Source organism: Sturnira hondurensis, unplaced genomic scaffold (genome assembly GCF_014824575.4).
Source record: "Sturnira hondurensis isolate 20B ecotype Veracruz unplaced genomic scaffold, ASM1482457v3 Scaffold0021354, whole genome shotgun sequence".
NCBI lineage: Eukaryota > Metazoa > Chordata > Mammalia > Chiroptera > Phyllostomidae > Sturnira > Sturnira hondurensis.
The window spans coordinates 30,718,085-30,735,901 of NW_028093985.1; the positions used below are offsets into that span (position 1 = coordinate 30,718,085).

General features: G+C 37.0%; 1 protein-coding gene across 1 annotated transcript in view; it reads left to right on the forward strand.

Annotated features, from left to right (window-relative positions):
* Nucleotides 1-17,817, forward strand: part of MAN2A1 (mannosidase alpha class 2A member 1) — a 166,612-nt gene that overhangs the window by 88,874 nt on the left and 59,921 nt on the right. Inside the window, exon 12 of the mRNA XM_037032276.1 lies at nucleotides 1,437-1,504. Coding sequence (XP_036888171.1) covers nucleotides 1,437-1,504 — 68 coding nt within the window. The remainder of the gene's footprint in view (nucleotides 1-1,436; nucleotides 1,505-17,817) is intronic.

The window sequence follows — 17,817 nt, forward strand, 5'->3', positions numbered from 1 at the left end:
AAGTGATTGAGGACACTAGCTGTTAGCCTCAACCTCTGTACCCAGTAATGTGGGCTTTGAAAGAGCTCTAACATCCGTGAGCCCTCCTTCAACTGTCTGTAATATGTAATGATAGTATCTACCTTGTTTAGTGCTGTTAATAGAATCTGATGAGCTAATAGAACATACTCTGAAAGGAAGAAAATGCTCTCCTGCAGCAGAAGAACAGTTGAAAAAATGTTTGATGGCCACCCTCTTTACACTTCCACTTGGGTACTTGGATATTTTGTAATTTATGTGTCATTAGAATCTGTTGTGCACGATAGACTTTGACATATATATGTAATTTAAATTTACACATATGGAATCAGATATTTTCATATATTGATGCTCATAATAAAATCATGACTATACCTTTTCATATTAAGGTAAAAAATACAGTAAGTAGACATATTTCTTAAGAATATGAAACAGGATACAAAAGTGAAGTAGTAAACTTTTTGCAAACTTATCTTTAGAACTAGATTTATTTAGTTCCTAATTGAAACTACCTATATGGACTCTAGTCCCTTTTACATACATAGTATTTGACATTTAAATATGTACATATGAGGTCTGTCTGGAAAAAGTTCAGCCATTGCTATAATATAACTAGAACTGTCTGCATGACATAAATATAGCCTGGCAGCCAAAGAGAGTGGACTGGAATGTGTATATGTGAACAATGACGACTTCACTGTACTGGTCAGTGTGGGTGGTAGACACCATTGAGTGAGTATGTGTACTGTGTGTCTCATTCAAAATGACCGGGTGAGTAAAGCAACAAATCTGCAACATATTTTGCCTTAAGTTTGAACATTCCTCTGCAGAAACTATTTGGATAGTTCAGAAGGCTGTAGCTCTGGGCAACTGGTGATTGGCAGCTTCATTAAGAAAGTATGTCTGCTCCTGTATCATGTGTCGTGCAGAATATTTTGGTGAAACATCAAATCACCCAGGCTGCCCCCTGAGCCCAGCTTTGGCACCTTGTGACTTCCAGCTTTTCTCAAAACTAAAATCGCTTTTGAAAGGGAACAGATTTCAGACCATCAGTGAAATTCAGGAAAATGTGTCAGGGCAGCTGATGGCAATGGGAGAACTGTGTAAGGTCCCAAGGTGTGCCTACTTTGAAGGGAACTGAATTGTTACTGTCCTATGTACAGTGTTTCTTGTATCTTGTATCTTCAACAAATATCTTTATTTTTCATATTTCTTGGCCAATACTACCTGGACAGACCTCATATACATACATATACATATAATTATTTATTTCAAACTTTGATGGGCATTATATAGCTGGAAAGAGGAATTTTTAAATCCTATTTTACCTTTTTCAAGATTTTTGCAAGATAATAGTATACAGATAATTTTAAACCTTGTTTTGAAAGTAAAATAAAAACTTCTGTTCATTTTTATAGGAATCAATACAAAAATCACAAAGTTCTCTGCCACAAAAAAATATAATAAAGCTGGGTCCGGAGCCAAGGTAAATACATTTCTCATGTACTTTTTCTACTTTCCTGTCTTTACTTCTCTGGCTTTCATGATTCTTTTCTCTAGTCAGCTTATATTTTAAGGTGATATTTTATTTAATCAATTTTTATTAATTTAAAAAAATTCTGAAGAAGTGGGTTTTCTCTCATGACTGTCATGTTGGGTGCTAACAGTTAACACATATTGGGTATGACATGGTAAATATGTAGCTTTATGATAAAAATTACCTTGTCCCTTTCATACTGATTATTTTCATATTATGTTCTTTCTTGACTAACTTTTTGTTTGTTTTGATTAATCCCTATTTCTTAAATGAAGAAAGAATTTAATTATTATTAGAAGATAAGTTTCTATGTATATTGTGCTAGTCAAAGTACCTAATTTTAGCACCGTTGACTTGTGTCAAGGTAAAGGGAAAGGGCATTTAGTTGACCTAAAAATGGGACATTTAGTTGGTGGCTGCCTCTGATTTACAAAGAAATGTTTTATGTTTTTATTGCCAATTATTTAACCAAGTCATTTTTCATGAGCACACATCCATTGGACAGTACCAGGTATATCCAGATACACAGAATATTTTTGTAATATAACTTTTACTATTTATTACTGTTTAACTTACTATTTTGTAATATAACTTATTACTGTTTAAGTTTTACTATTTAATTTTTAAAAGGTTAATTTACTATTTAAATTGAGAGATTTAATATCACCTTTTACAAATTGTAGGACAAACAAATAATTATAAAGAATAAATCATGCCCTGGCTGGCATAGCTCAGTGGATTGAGTGCGGGCCTGCGAACCAAAGGATCGTAGTTCAATTCCCAGTCAGGGCACATGCCTGGGTTGTGGGCCAGTTCCCAGCAGGGACTGCATGAGAGGCAACCATACATTGATGTTTCTCTCCCTCTCTCCTTCCCTTCCCCTCTAAAGATAAATAAATAAAAATATGTAAAAAATATTTTTTTAAAAGAGAATAAATCATGATTTTAATTGGTATTCTGTTTAAAAAAATTTATTTGTTTATTTTTAGAGAGAGGGGAAGGGAAGGATAAGGAGAGGGAGAGAAATGTCAGTGTGTGGTTGCCTCTCATGTGCCCCCCACTGGCTACCTGGCCTGCAACCCAGGCATGTGCCCTGACTGGGAATAGAATCAGCGATGGTTCCTTTGGTTCACAGCCCGTGCTCAATCCACTGAGCTACACCAGCCAGGGCTTAACTAGGTATTCTTTATTAAAGTTATTTAGTATAAATGGAATCAAAGTATTACAGAAAATTTACATTTGTTAGTAGATTCCAGTTAAGAAAGGACTAAAGCCTTAGCTGCCTTTCTTCAGTAGGTAGAGACATAATATATTGCTCATACCTTAAAATAAGAAGGTAAGGGTTCTTTAGTAATACTAAAGTTTTACAGAACACTAAAGACATCTTACATCATTTTCTTTTGGTTAGAAAAAAATGGGATTAACTTGAAAAGAAAGTTTAAGCGTTAAGTTTGAAGTCTTGCTGAAGTCATAAAAAGCTTTCAGATTGTCAAGTCCCAGGATGAAAAGAGTAAAGATACTGAAAGAAAAATTAGTTATAAAATTACAAAATGTTTTCTATGTCATACAATGTGTTTTGATGCATTTGGGGTTATATGGCTCTTCCTTAATTATCATATCCCTAATAAACTTCCATTAAACCTATTTGGTTTTAGGCATAATAATCCTCTTATATATTAACTTTTTTCCCTTTCTCTATTTTGGTGGGGAATGATCTTTGCTTTTTGCTGACTTATAAGAATGACTTAGCATTCGCTATCAGGAATTTACATTTCATCCTCACCTGTTAGTTTTTGTGTAGGTGCATGCCCAGGTGGTGGGATGAGGGGCGAGTCACAGGGGTGAGAGGAAGAGTCGCACCCTGTGGTCTCCCTCCCTCCTGCTGTCCTCACCCTAGCCAGTAGTCAGTGAGACTTAAGACCTATGCTGGAGGAAGAGAGTTAGGACATATAGGTGTATTAATTAAGAATAAGTACAGTTTGGGTTTCAATATTGAGGAGTTACAATTGTAGATAAACAATTTTGTAGGCTATTAGTAAAATGATCACTTTCGATATTTCCTTTTAAACAGTTTATATTGTGTTTTTCATCTTAATATTACTTCTTCACAGTTGTTTTCTAACAAATGTCAGTGTTACTATTTCCATAGCTAAGTGAATTGGGAATACTTATTGTTATCAGATTCTTATTTTTATCTTTCTTATCCACTTTGTACTTCTAGAACCTCATGAATAGAACTACTTATATTTTTATTTTTAACATCTATGTTTTACTGGTTAGCCACAAATCATCTGAGTTACTGATCTCTCAGTGAAATTAGTAAAGAATGGAAAAATGATGTTGGTGTTATTTAGTAGGTACTAGAAGTTAAAGGATTGTCTACACTTCTTATTCTTCCAGGTGGGAAATTTCAGAAATGTGGCCATGAGATTTTTTTCCTGTATTTCATTATATTTTATGATGCTCTAAGTCTCATCATTATTTTAATTATAAGTATTTTTTTACTTGAGCAACTAATTATTACTCTGAATAAAGTATGAATTTTCAGTGGGAAGGTGTCCTTCCCAGGAGGTTCTTGGTGGCTTTGGAAAAAACTTACTCTTTTTAATACATAATACACACATATAATATATACTAGTACATAACAGACATACCTCCCCCCACCCTTTTTTTAGACAGAGGGGAAGGGTGGGGGAAAGAGAAGGAGAGAATCATCAGTGTGTGGTTGACTCTCGTGCACCTCACACTGGGGAGCTGGATCGCAACCCAGGCTTGTGCCCTAGACCAGGAATAGAACCAGCATCCCTTTGGTACACAGGCCTGTGCTCAATCCACTGAGTTACACTACTGAGGGCCGACATACCTTTTATGTGTAATGTTAAAATAGTATAGGAAAAATGTCTAAAAGGTTTGTTTAGGGAGGTTATGATGTAAAAGAGGTTGAGAAACACTGATCTAAACCCATATGATTTAAATAATACATGTAAATGAATTTGATCATGTTGTTGGCAAAGTTAGTATAGCCATAATCTAATGTAACTTAAATTACATTAGTTTTTATTTTAAAAGCAGCCCATAATCCATAGTGATATAAGACACTAATTTAATTCAAAATCTTACGTGAACTATCTAGTGGATGTATAGAAAGAAGATACAATTAAGAGTAAAAAGTAGGTTACCATGAACAAGTCACAAACTGTCTAGCTTTAAATAACCCTTAAATGTACAAAAGATATTTGTTTCTCTATATATCATGATTGCCTAGTGAAACCAACTGTAAGAAGACAAACAAACAAAAAACTTGAGGCAAAGACTTACAGGGTCAGGGACCTGGAGGACAATGAAGTCTGACAGGTGAGGAGATTTTCCTCCCCGGTACTCTGCCTGCTCAGGCAGGGTGGGAACGGACGCTGCCACCACAGCACAAGCAGGGAAGCCTGAACATTTATGTTTTCAAGTAGAAACTCTTTTAGTTTGAGAAAAATGTGTTCCAACCAGTATTACAAATTAACCTTTAAGTCTTTTAATTTTTAGTAAGGTAATTATTGGTAAGGAATCTTACATCTTTTTCTTTGGGCCAGAAAAAGAAATGATTAAGTGGAGGAGAAACCATTAACTGTGTGTTGACAAAAAGGAAATCAACGTTTTCTAGGCTTGGGTGACTTCAGAACATCAACTAGATATAAAAAATAGTACTTTATTCCAGAAAAGGTGCTCCGTATTCCCATTGCTATTTATTGAATGGTTCTCCATCAGTGGTCTCCTAGCACCTTTAATTTAATTTCCTTTTTGTTTTCCATGTGTGTATCCCTTTTAGATCCCAATCTTGATTAATAGCATTATTCCTTTTTCAATTTTTAGGTTCTGAAACCCCAGAACTCACTTTGACTTCTATCTTTTTTTATTCCATAAGTTTCATCAACTGGAGAGCCTTTTGGATTTTACCTTTAACCATCTCTGGTGTTCATTGTCTCCTCTCTTCCTATTACTACCTTGTGGTTATAAGCCATTCTTGATGTTTTGCTTGAACTTCTACAATGGTTTCTGACCCTTTTGTCTTCAATTTCTCTGTGCTCGTGATACATTACATGTCATTGTCAGAGGAATCTGCCTGAAGCAGAACTCTGAGAAAGTTACCTGGGTGGAAATGGCAAGGCTTCTCTTAGTACCTAGCCTCAGAAGTCCTAGAAGGTCATTTCTACTACATTCTATTAGTCATGCAAGTAACGAAGGTCAATCAAGATTCGGGGGGAGGGGAATTACTCTCCATTACTTGATGTGAAGAGTATGTCCAGGAAGCAAAGGGAATAATAGCACTTCATTTTTGGAGACTATCCACTGTAGTTCACCTACTGGCCACCACAATTCATAAACTTCCCATGAGCAAAACAAAATAAACTCACCCTTCTCCCAAGATGTCCTAAGTTTCAGCCTGAAATTTTCATTTAAATCGGGTTCAAAATGGCTCACTCATATAGCTGGAAATTGATGTTGGCTTATTTCTGCCAGTAGAATTATTTGAGGTTAATCCTGCTAGGTTACAAACTCCTTGAGGGTGGAAACTATTTTATTTTTTCCCCACCACCATGCTTATGGTATTATATTCAACATAATATCAATTAAATAGATTTGTTGAAATGCATTTAATTATTTGCTAAAGAGAATATTAAACTTCAGGCACCAGGTATGCATAGAACATTGTTCATATTCTGTGTGAAAATATGGTATTGTATATATTCTTTCATCTAACATTTAGAGATGTCAGAAGACTTCCTGATACACTAAGTAGTACTACAAGTAAGAATCAATTCAAATTCAGAACTTCGAATTTCCTCAGCATTTGGACAATTGCTCATTTGATATTTTAGGGTTTCATACCATGAGACCTGAAAAATTTTAGATTATATCTCAGCATCATAGTATTCGTATAGAATTGACTTTGTTGAGATTGTATTCATGGGGGCTCTTCAAAGTAAGTGAGTTCAAAAGATATTTCCAAATATCCAAATGAGTTGACTTTGATCAGTTTTTACACATAAGACTTTGTTGTTGACTTAGAATATTTGATGATTCTTTGTTTTCTGTTTCTCGATATTGTTATCACAGACAGTTCTTCTGGCAGTAATTATCAGTGATTCGGATTCAAGGCTTTAGATCATTTTGTCAGTGGTCACCATGGCATCAATGTGTATACAGGTCAGAATGCCAAACGAAGTATCTAATATCTCTGCCAGTTGTTTAAACTAGAGTTTTAAGTGAGGAAGCCAAGCTCACCGCCTTATTTTTATTGTTTAGAAATGAAATTTCTGGGAAAACAGAATTCTAACTGCTCAGATTTGGGCTGTATTGTTTGTTATAATGCAGACGTGGTGGAAGCAGTTGTAGCTCAGTGACTGAGCTGAGATTCCACGCCTTGAGCCAAGTTGGCTCCAGTCTGAGAAACGAGTCTGATGAGGGAACTCTGAAGGTCGAGGCGATGCTTGCCTTGTGTTCGGCTGTTTTCCTTGATGGAGATGGGAAAGTGTTAGCAGCAGTAACTAGTATGAGAACTCTGCTTGCTGCTCATGGATTGTCATGGTTTCAGTTCAAATCTTGTCTTGCACTAGACATTGAGTATAGGAATGTCTGCACATTAGATAGTGGAAAAATAAGTGCATAAAGTCAGGATGATTGAGAATTTCCTCTCAAAAATAGTGGGCTGCATTTTAAAATTATCCCAGGGGAATTCAAGGTAGGAGTAGAGTGCATGATCTGACTAGGATTTGATGCTGTGGACCCTTCACCAGTTCTGTTATTCTGAGAGCAGCTGAAATGTCCTTTCCTTTTAAAGGTAGTTTAGAACTTTCTTGTAATGAGGGATTTTTAAATTGACAGTACTGGAGACTCTTAAAAAAAAAAAACTGAGCTATTCTAGTCTAGGTCTCTCTGGGTGTTAATAGCATAGTCCATTTATTAATTAATACTCATTACTGGATTTGGAAGGTGAGTTCCTACACTCTCCTCTGAGATACTTTTCTGTTAATATTAATTGCTCATGGAAAGTGTTTGTGTATTTTCACCTGTGTTCTGAGTTCTATTTTGTTAACTTTGACTTTTTCAAGATGTAGATTGAGTGGTTCTCTGATTATCCCTCCAGAAACATGTTCTAGCATGTCTGTAACCTGCGATATTTTTAGAAAGGGTGTTTTACCCAAAAGACTGAGTAGATTATAGCATGTTATTTAAATAAGCAAAAGTGTCATGAAATTAGAAATACCTTCAACATGATAAATTAGTTAATTTTATGTTTCAACTCTTTGGTTAGTGGTTGGAACTAGTTTTGGAACCATTATGTCTGGGTAGCAATATAAAATAATCATATCTGGTGTTTGCTATTGTAAATCAGTCATTCGCAGGCTTGCATTTTGCCTGATTTTTCAGGGAAATATAAAGGCCCAGTATTTCCTGGAAGGGTCCAATTAGTGACTGCGCCTTTCGCACAATATTCTCCCTGCCCTGAACATTTCCATTTATTTTACAACATTAGGAATGATGAGCATTAATTCCTGAATTACTGTTTCAACCTTACATTGACTTAGATGAAATAACACCTAGTACATACATATTTTTTAAAAGTTGACACTTCCATTTTATATGATGGTGAACTAGGGACCCTGAGACTGACTCTCTCAATTTCCCATTAAAACTCATGAAAACACAGCAGAAGATGAATAATCAGAGGAGCACCAAAACCTTGGTTTGACAGTCAACCTATTGCCACAATCTAAGATATTCACAAAGTACAAAGCTGATTGAAATGGGCTGAAAAATGCCATCACTCACTGACCAATGATAAATAGTTAGAAATAAAAGCAACACAGAGGTCTCTAAAAGCAGGTATAGAGATTGATTTCTTTTTCTTTTGATAACATTTACCCCCAAGGTCTTGAAATTCTAGGACGTTACCAACTAGAAAAATGGGCAAATATTTTTCTGCAGGAAGGGTGCTACTTTTTAAGGCCATTTAGCAAATAGGTAGCTATTCTTTTCTTTTTGTCCTTTCTGCCTAAGATCTCTATTAGCCAATTTCTACCTATATGACCAATTAATTAGCTGGTATTTTCCAGTCCTTTTCTGTGCCTGTGGCACCCTTCCTCACCCTGGTTCTGACAGGCTGCCAGCCAGCAGGCTGGTGTACTTCTCTCTCTGCAGTGTTTCAGTTCACTTGTGTAATCATTATGAATCAATTATTTATTCTCAGATCAGTTCTGTTATTTTTGTCTCAGAATTTAATTTGTATGACACTGATTTATTATGCAAAAATATTTTATATACACGGTGGGGCAAAAGTAGGTTTATAATTGTATGTGAAATACAAAGTTTATTGTATTATTTATTAATTATTGTTTTTACTAATTTTAATTAAATAATAAATCAACGATGGGTTTATTAATTAATTAATTATTAATTATAATTATTTTCTATATAAATAAGTATTAACTTACTTTTGCCCCACCCTGTATATATATGGTAGTTAATATTTTAGAAATTTCCAGCGAAGGTGAATCACTAATAAATATTGACAAGATGCCTGCAAAATTTGGGATGCAATCATAAAGATCTAGAACCAGTCTTTACTCAGATTGCTTAACAGCTTTTAAGTGTTTCAGTTCTTGGTCAACTTTAGAAAAACCTGAGCTAGAAGCCATATATGATTTGTCACACATATCCTTGAACAGAAACTATGACACAGGAGTCCCGTAGTCAAAGAAGAAACTTTGATCTTATATCATCAGTGCACTGGGAAATGATACACACAGTTGTATGTTTTATCGTAAAGTTAAAGTAGGACATCGTATATACTCGCATATCCTACTTTAACTTTTGCTTTCAAATCAACTTTAATTCTTTCAGTTAACAGATCTGTTGCCAGCCATGATCATATTGATAAGAGGGCTTCTACTATGTCTGTAATTTGCAACCAATTTAGAGACTAAATCTGCCAGAAATCAAATAGGCAGGAACAAATGGGAACTTAGGGTAGAACATTGTTCTTGGAAAGTGTCCAGTCAAGGAAATTACTATTGATGGTAGCATGGGCCAAAGAATATCATGATATCCCTTTGTTGAAGACAAGCCTTCCATTTGTTCAGAGCACCATGGCTGATACAGAAGATTGAATACTTTAGGCACAGCCACCTGGGATGGTAGCCTTTTGAGAACTTGCAGTCAGGCTGCGTCTGTACATGTGAACTTACTATTCACTCACTCCTTTCTCCATTACTGCATCTTCCTTCAGGCATTGTTAACAATCTAGTTACTATATTTATTTCTTTTTGTCCATTGCCCTTGATAAAAATTATCTCTCTGAGGTTAGGAAACTTGTTTGCTTTTGAATCCCCTGGCAAATATCGGGTACCACAAATGCATGTCAAATTAGCTAACTCTTGACAAGAGAGAGAGTTCTGCCAATACCAAAAGAAAGGCCAAGGGTACCTATAGCATTCATAGGGTGCATATTATTTCTGTGAGAGTAAAGGGAAAGTTATCATAGGAAACCATGACAAAGCTGTATGGAACGACAAAAAATAGGAGTAATATGAAGACTCAGGAGAACTACTTACCCTTAAAATGATTTATTATAGATACCAGAAAAAATGTTAATGAAACCTCTTTGGAATTCTCCAAATATTTGAGTCATGATCTCTAAGTAGTATGAAGTGGAAAGCAAAAAGCTGAAGTGAAAAGATGACCAGATGTTGTGGAAAATGAGAGGAGTTCAGTAAAAAAAGATTGTTGGGGCTGGGCTGTGACAGAACATGGTCATTAGTGATTCCGAAGACTGTAGCTGACGTTGTCAGGGAGTGTATCACTGATGTGGATTGAAAGAGAGAAAACCCGTGTGACACTTTTCAAGAATGCAGAGAAAAGGAACATGGGTGGTAACAATAAGGAAGAAGATAATAGGACTTCAACAAAAGAACTATAGGTTTTCTTTTTTATATTTATTTTTCAATTACCGATGACATACAATATTATATTACTTTCAGGTATACCACATAGTGTTTAGACAACTAAATACCTTATGATCATCTTGATGTCTCATACCCACCTGGCCCCATACATAGTTATTACAATATTATTGACTTTATTCCTTATGCTGTACTTTATATCCTTGTTACTATTTTTGTAACTGGCGATTTGTACTTCTGATGCCTTTTGCCTTTTTAATTTATTTCCCAAACTCCCTACCTGTTGACCAGGCAACCATAAGTTTGTTAAAAGAATTATAGATTTTATTTAGGGAAACAAAAAAATGGAGCAGAGGCAGTGGTCAAAGATATAATTAAAAGTTTTCGGAGCTGAGAAGGCCTCAGTTTATAGGTGAAAAGGACTAAGTCACCCACAGTACATCTTGGTAATCTAACTCAGTTAAAATGAGGGCACATTGTCAGAGTACCAGGTAAAAAGACAAGTATTGTGTAATATGGAACAAAAGCTAGGTTTCTTCTCTCTGATGAGGAGAATATGAAATATTGAAATCATTTAATACTCAAATTTATCTTTCATATATGAAGGCAACAAAAAGACATTTTTAAATAAAACCTATGAAAGGTACTCTTTCAAAATTTTCTTGATAAAGTCAACTCAACTGACTGATACATCAGTCAAAAAGTAGAAGGCATTAGAAATAGACATTGTGAAATCCATGCCCTGACTGGTATGGCTCAGCATGTTGGGCATTGTCCTGCAAACCAAAAGGTTACTGGTTTGATTCCTGGTCGGGGCCCATGCCTGGGTTACAGGCCAGGTCCCAGGTTGAGGGTGTGTGAGAGACAACCAACTAGTCAATGTTTCTCTTGCACACAGATCTTTCTCACCCTCTCTTTCTCCCTCCCTTCCCCTATCTCTGAAAATAAATAAATAAAATATTAAAAGAAAATAGAACATCGAGGGTCCTGATTTAAAAATATATATGACAGAAATATACATTGTGAAATGTATATGTTTGTTGTAATACCAACAAATACACAACAAATATACATTTGTTGTAAAACCAGACTGAATAGCAAATAAACATGTACCAAACTGAAAGTAGAAGTGCCCATCTAGTTTTGGCAGAACTTTTATAAGGTAATAGTAGTTTACTATCAGTAATGTGCCTCTGTAGCTTCAGATAATGTTAATATCTGAAAGAGGTAGAGAACACTGTATGCTTCAGCCCTTCACCTATCAGTTCTCTGACACACTGTGTTCTCTCTTACATCTAGACTTTGCTGCTAAGCAAAAAACAAAACATTAACCACCCCACCTGCCCTCCAGCCCTGGCCCCAGCCCATCTGATTCATTCCCGGTATCCTTTGGGACTCAGCTTAGATGTTACATTCTCTAGAACTTAGATGTTACATTCAGCTTAGATGTTACATTCTCTAGAACCTTCCTGTGATATCTTTGAGTCCAGGCACGGTGTCATTCTTGTATGCTCTCATGGGACTGGTTGTTTACTCACTGTAGTCCCACTTACTATAATGTTCCTTTGAAGAGGTGTCCTACAAACCCGGCGAAGTTATGGGCTGGGTCTCGTTAATCATTCTACAATGGCACACCTAGCAGTCTTTCAGGAAAGTAATCTAGTAATGTAGTGCCAGGAGCATTTGAAGTAGACATTGCATTGGAAGATATGTCTATCAGTTTCATCATGTGAACAAATATTTTGAGAGACAATAACTATTAATGAATTGGTCAAATATTCTGTATTCCCAAAATTCTATATGAAGATCTAAAAAGATACCAACTTAGAGTTTCTTTTTATAAGAAATGTAATATGGGATTGATACATTTTGGAGTTCTAGCTTAAGTTTTAATGAAATATGTATTTCAGTTTCTATGGAGAAAATGCGGAGGACATGTTTGAATTAAAGAAGTTGCGAATAGTTAAGTGAAATAAGGAAGAAGTGTTTGGCACATAGGACATGTTTGCTTAATTAACTAATTGAGATGGAGAGATGAAAACGATGGGAAAGAAGTTATAAGTAATATCTGATAAGCAATTAGGTAAAGGACATAATTAAAAATAAGCAACCCTTTAAGGGAAAGTTTGCCTAAGGTGATGAATCTTTATGGGAAAATATGAGGTCTGTCTGGAAAAGTCCAGGCATTATTATATAATGAGAACGGTTTCCATGACATAGATGTAACCTGCCAGCCAAGGAGAGTGGACTGAAATGCACATGTGTGAACAATGATGACTTCACTGCACTAGTCAGTGAGGGTGGTAAACACTGCTGAGTAAGCATGTGTACTGTGTGGTCATCACATTCAGAATGAGCTAACACACCAATGGATCTGCATCCAATTTTGCGTTAAGCTTGAACATTCCTCTGCGGAATCTATTTTGATGACTCAGAAGGATGTGAGGGATGATGCAGTGAGTGCAGCACAAACACAAGTGTGGCACGACACTTCAAAGATGGCTGAGAAACTGTTGAAAGTGATCCACATTCTGGAAGGCCTGTGACAAGTAGAATACTTGGGAATGTTGAACAAGTATGGGCTGCAGTCAACACAGATTGGCCACTGACAGTACGAGAACTAGACACTGATTGGGGAATTCCAAAACCTAAAATCACCTTTAAGAGGGAAGAGATTTCAGACCTTTGATGAGATTAAGGAAAATGCCTGATGAGGCAGCTATGGCGATTCCAAGAAATCATTTTGCAGTGTTTTGAACAGTGGAAGAGACAGCTGGGAGAACTGCATGAGGTCCCAAGGTGCCTACTGTGAAGGGAACTGAAGCATCATTGTCCTACGTACAATGTTTCTTGTATCTTCTTCAGTAAATGTCTCTATTTTTCACACAACATGGCTGTATACTTTCAGGACAGGCTGCATATCTGCTTTAGCAGAATCATCTTGCATTCAGTGTTAAGAATTGGGAGAGAAGGACTTCCGCCAAGATGGAGGCATAGGTGGAAACACTGTGCCTTCTCCCACAACCAAGTTTGGATACAACAAAAGTTTTGGAGAACTAAGACACACCCAGAGACCAGAAAACCGAATTATACGGAAGTCTGACAGCTACGAACCGTTCAACGGGGACGGTAAGAGAGGCAGAGGCAGCAGCGGAGCAGGGTCGGGAAGGACAGACCTAGGAGCGCAGGCAGCCCGGACCTAGTCGGGGTGCGGGGCAGACTGACCAAGGTCCCACATTCGCGCACAGTGAGACGGACCACGCAGGCCCCAGGGGGCGAACCCAGTGGTGGAGGGCTGACAGCGGTGGCACACTCACGTGCAGTGGAGCGGGGCGCGTGGCCCTGGTGACGGTGGTGGCTGCGGTGCTGGTGGGGGTCACGGAGGCGGGCGCCGGAGGGAAGCCATTGTCCCTCTTTGACCCCGCCCCCACATACAACATCACAACCCAGCGACTGAGTTGCCCTGCTCTGGTGAAAACATAGGGCTCCGATCCTGCTACTTACCAGGCGCGAACAGCCCAAAAGATGGTGCAAGAACTCAAAGTCCCAGAGCCAATAACTCTAAGCGACCAACAGATTGCCAGCCTCTCAGAAGCCCAATTTAAAACACTATTTATCAGGATGCTCACAGAATTGGTAGAGTACAGTCACAAATTAGAGGAACATATGAAGGCTAACCTAATTGAAATGAAGGGAGATGTCCAGGAAACCAATAGCGATGGAAAGGAAAATGGGACTCAAATCAAATCAATGGAATGGACCAGAAGGAAGAACGAAACATCCGACCAGAAAGGAATGAAGAAATGAGAATTCAACAAAATGAGGAGAGGCTTAGGAACCTCCAGGACATCTTTAAACGTTCCAACATCCGGATTATAGGGGTACCAGAAAGGGGAAAGAAACAGCCACGAGTGGAAAATGTATTTGAACAAATAATAGAAGAGAACAAATAATAAATTCCCTTTCCCAGTCTGGCAAAGGAAATAGACTTCCAGGAAATCCAGGAAGCTCAGAGAGTGCCAAAGAAGTTGGACCCAAGAAGGAACACACCAAGGCACATCATAATTACATTAGCCAAGACCAAAATGAAGGAGAGAATCCTAGAAGCAGCAAGGGATAAGGGGACAGTCACCTACAAAGGAGTACCCATCAGACTGTCAGCGGATTTCTCAAAAGAGACCTTACAGGCAAGAAGGGGCTGGAAAGAAGTATTCCAAGTCATGAAATCCAAAGACCTACAGCCAAGATTGCTTTATCCAGCAAAACTTTCATTTAGAATGGAAGGACAGATAAAGTGCTTCTCAGATAAGGTCAAGTTCAAGGAGTTCATCATCACCAAGCCCTTATTATATGAAATGCTAAAGGGACTTATATAAGAAAGAGATGATGAAAAATATGAACAGTGAAAGGACAGCAAACACACAGTTATTAACAACCACACCTAAAACAAAAGCAAACCAAGAGGACAGCTAGATCAGGAGTGGAACCATAGAAATGAAGAACACATGGAGGGTTAGCAACAGGCGGGTGGGATGGGGAGAAGGGGGGAGAAGGCACAGAAAATAGCATAGATGGTAGGTAGAAAATAGATAGGGGGAGGGTGAGAATAGTGGGGGAAATATAGAATCTAAAGAAGTTGAGACACGTGGTTATAAACTAAGGGGGGAGAAGGGTGGGGGAGGGAGTATGCGGGTGGAGGGGAATGAAGGGGGGAATAGAACAACTGTAATGGTATAATCAATAAACTATATTAAAAAAAGAATTGGGAGAGAGATAAAGTAAAAACTCACAAAATAAAGAGCATATCATATCCTGTTGGGATTTGTGATATTCACATATTCAGAAATACAGTATTCTTAAATGTTTACTATTTCTCAGTGTCCTATCTAAGACCATGTTAAAATATTCTTATTCCTTGGTTCATTTATCCAACCAATCAATGACTGGTTGACTCGTGTCCCTCCCTTGTGTAAGCACTGTGCTGGAATGTATTCACCTGTTCTTTCTGCTTTCATTTCTTGGTTCTTTCTTGCTCAGATCCCATACCGGCAGGAGGGGTGTCTTCTGTAAGTAGTCTGTGACTTTGACTCTGCTGTGTAGCCTGCCCCTAAATACAAGTTCTTAATTCTTTACTTGAAATCTTCAGGATTAGCTATATTTGTTAATTCAATTTTTTTAACTTTAGGAAAATGCCACATATGCATATTGTATAATACTTCGGAGTCTGAGGCATGAGTCATAAAATACTTTAAATTTTCTGAATAATAGGATCAAGTGGGATAAATAATTGTGTATAGCTTCATGTCAGTTCAGTTTAGGTTTTGCCACCAAATGGTTTTGAAAAGTCTTCAAGCTGTCTGGATTTTGCAGATAGAGATTATAGACCTGTAAGGTAATGTTTTGGAAGAATTATGAAATTGTTTGAGATAATTACCAAGCTCACAGCAGAAACCACCTTGAGGCTTCTGACTGGTGTTAGATTATTAGCATTTATGCTTGAGTGCTTTAACTTTTCCTCTCTGTCCTGATTCCCATGCCTTTTAATAGTCTGTTGGAAAATGTCCGTCTCGCAGGAAATCTTTGCAGCTGAGCAGTGCTGACTCTTCACCCTTCTGTGCCTCATCCCTTATGCACGGGGATGTTTGAGTGCTGGCTTTTTTTTCGTAGGAGTCCTTTCCTGGACTCTACTAAGTGTTCCAGCTTTCTGGCCAGAGTCCTCATTATCAGAATTTGTCTTTTTAAAGAATTTCTTACTCCATTTTTGTGCCTCCTGAAATATTTTTACAATTCTTGCATCAGGCAGTTTAATTTTTGATGAGCAGCTTTAAATGATCTAATTGTACATTAGTTACATACACGTTTTTACTATCATTTATGAGTTTCAAGAGACTGTCAGTAGGCTACTATAAACCTCACATATTGATTTTTAAATGAGTTACAATGTGGAATTTGTTTCTGTAGGACTTTCAGGGTGTTCTTTTCATAAATTTTACATGAACTTCAAAAGACACTTTCTAGGTCCCTTGTAATTAGTCTGCTGTGATTTTATTCCTAAATGCAAAATTATTTTAGATTTTATTTGATTTAGATTTTATTTATGGAAATGGTTGAACAGACTGCATTTTATATGATGGTTTCAAGTTTTATTTCTTAAAAAGCAATGGCAAAGTAGTTGTGTGTTCAGTGAGCACATGCTAAATTGCCTGGTGAGTTGTGTTTCAATTGACATTTTATTATTTATACTTTATCAAACTTCCTTAACTAGCCATGAGGTTCTAGTTTATTTTTAGATTATTATACAGGAAATTGAGTTGTGTGGTTTGTCTAATGAAATTAAAGTAATTCTGCTTGTTGCTTACATCTCGCAATTACCCCATCAAGGATCAGAATCAGGAAAGTGCAGAAGATGGGGAAGAAAACCGTGCATGCATATATATGTATATATGATAAGATATTTTGCTTTCTTGCAATATGAAGGCAGAGTTAGCATGGGGACTACCACCCTTAGCCTAGGAATGATTATAATAATTTCCAGTTAAGATACCTGGAAATAGAAACTCTGTAGAACCTAAGAAAAACTTTGGAAAGAAGATAAGGTAGTGTCGATGAAGAGCTGGCTTTAGTTTTGGTGTGTCTTCCAGATAATGCAAATTTTGAATGATTCTGTTCTGTTATTGCCAGTTGTGCCAAAGTTTCTTTCCCTGGTAGTTGGGGTTATGTAATGCACTGTGACTGAGCTTAAGTATGTCAGGAATGCAAGTGATTTTTTTAAGTGGTTTGTGCTGGGGGTGGGCGTAACTGACAACTACATGAGACAGAGTCCTTAGTTGTTTTATTTTTCTCAAGTTTCTTGCACACTTAGTCCTCTGTCCTCACTCCTCTTCCCCTGTCAGCATCCATCACGTCTTCTGAAATTGCTAGCATAAAGCTAATTAACTCAGAGCAGTTCAGAGCATAGACTGAAGTGATGTGGCATAATTCAAAGTCTTCCATTCTTCTGAACCAGATTTTTTTTTCCTTCTAAATGCAGATTAATAAGGCGTGCACTACAAGAGGAACAAGGAAAAGGAATTTAGTGAAGGTTTCCTGATCCTGAAAAAGTCAGGGAGGGCTTCAAGCCCATCTTGGACTTCAGAACACTTCACAACTTTGTGGTAAAAGAAAAATTTTAAATAGAGCCTTTGGACTTAACTTATTTCATCCTTATTTGGAGAGTAGCATTATTTTATAATTTTATTTTTTAGGCAAGAAAATTATATGTGCAATTGGGCTACTTTTTACATTAAACATTTCAGAGTTTCAGACTTTTTA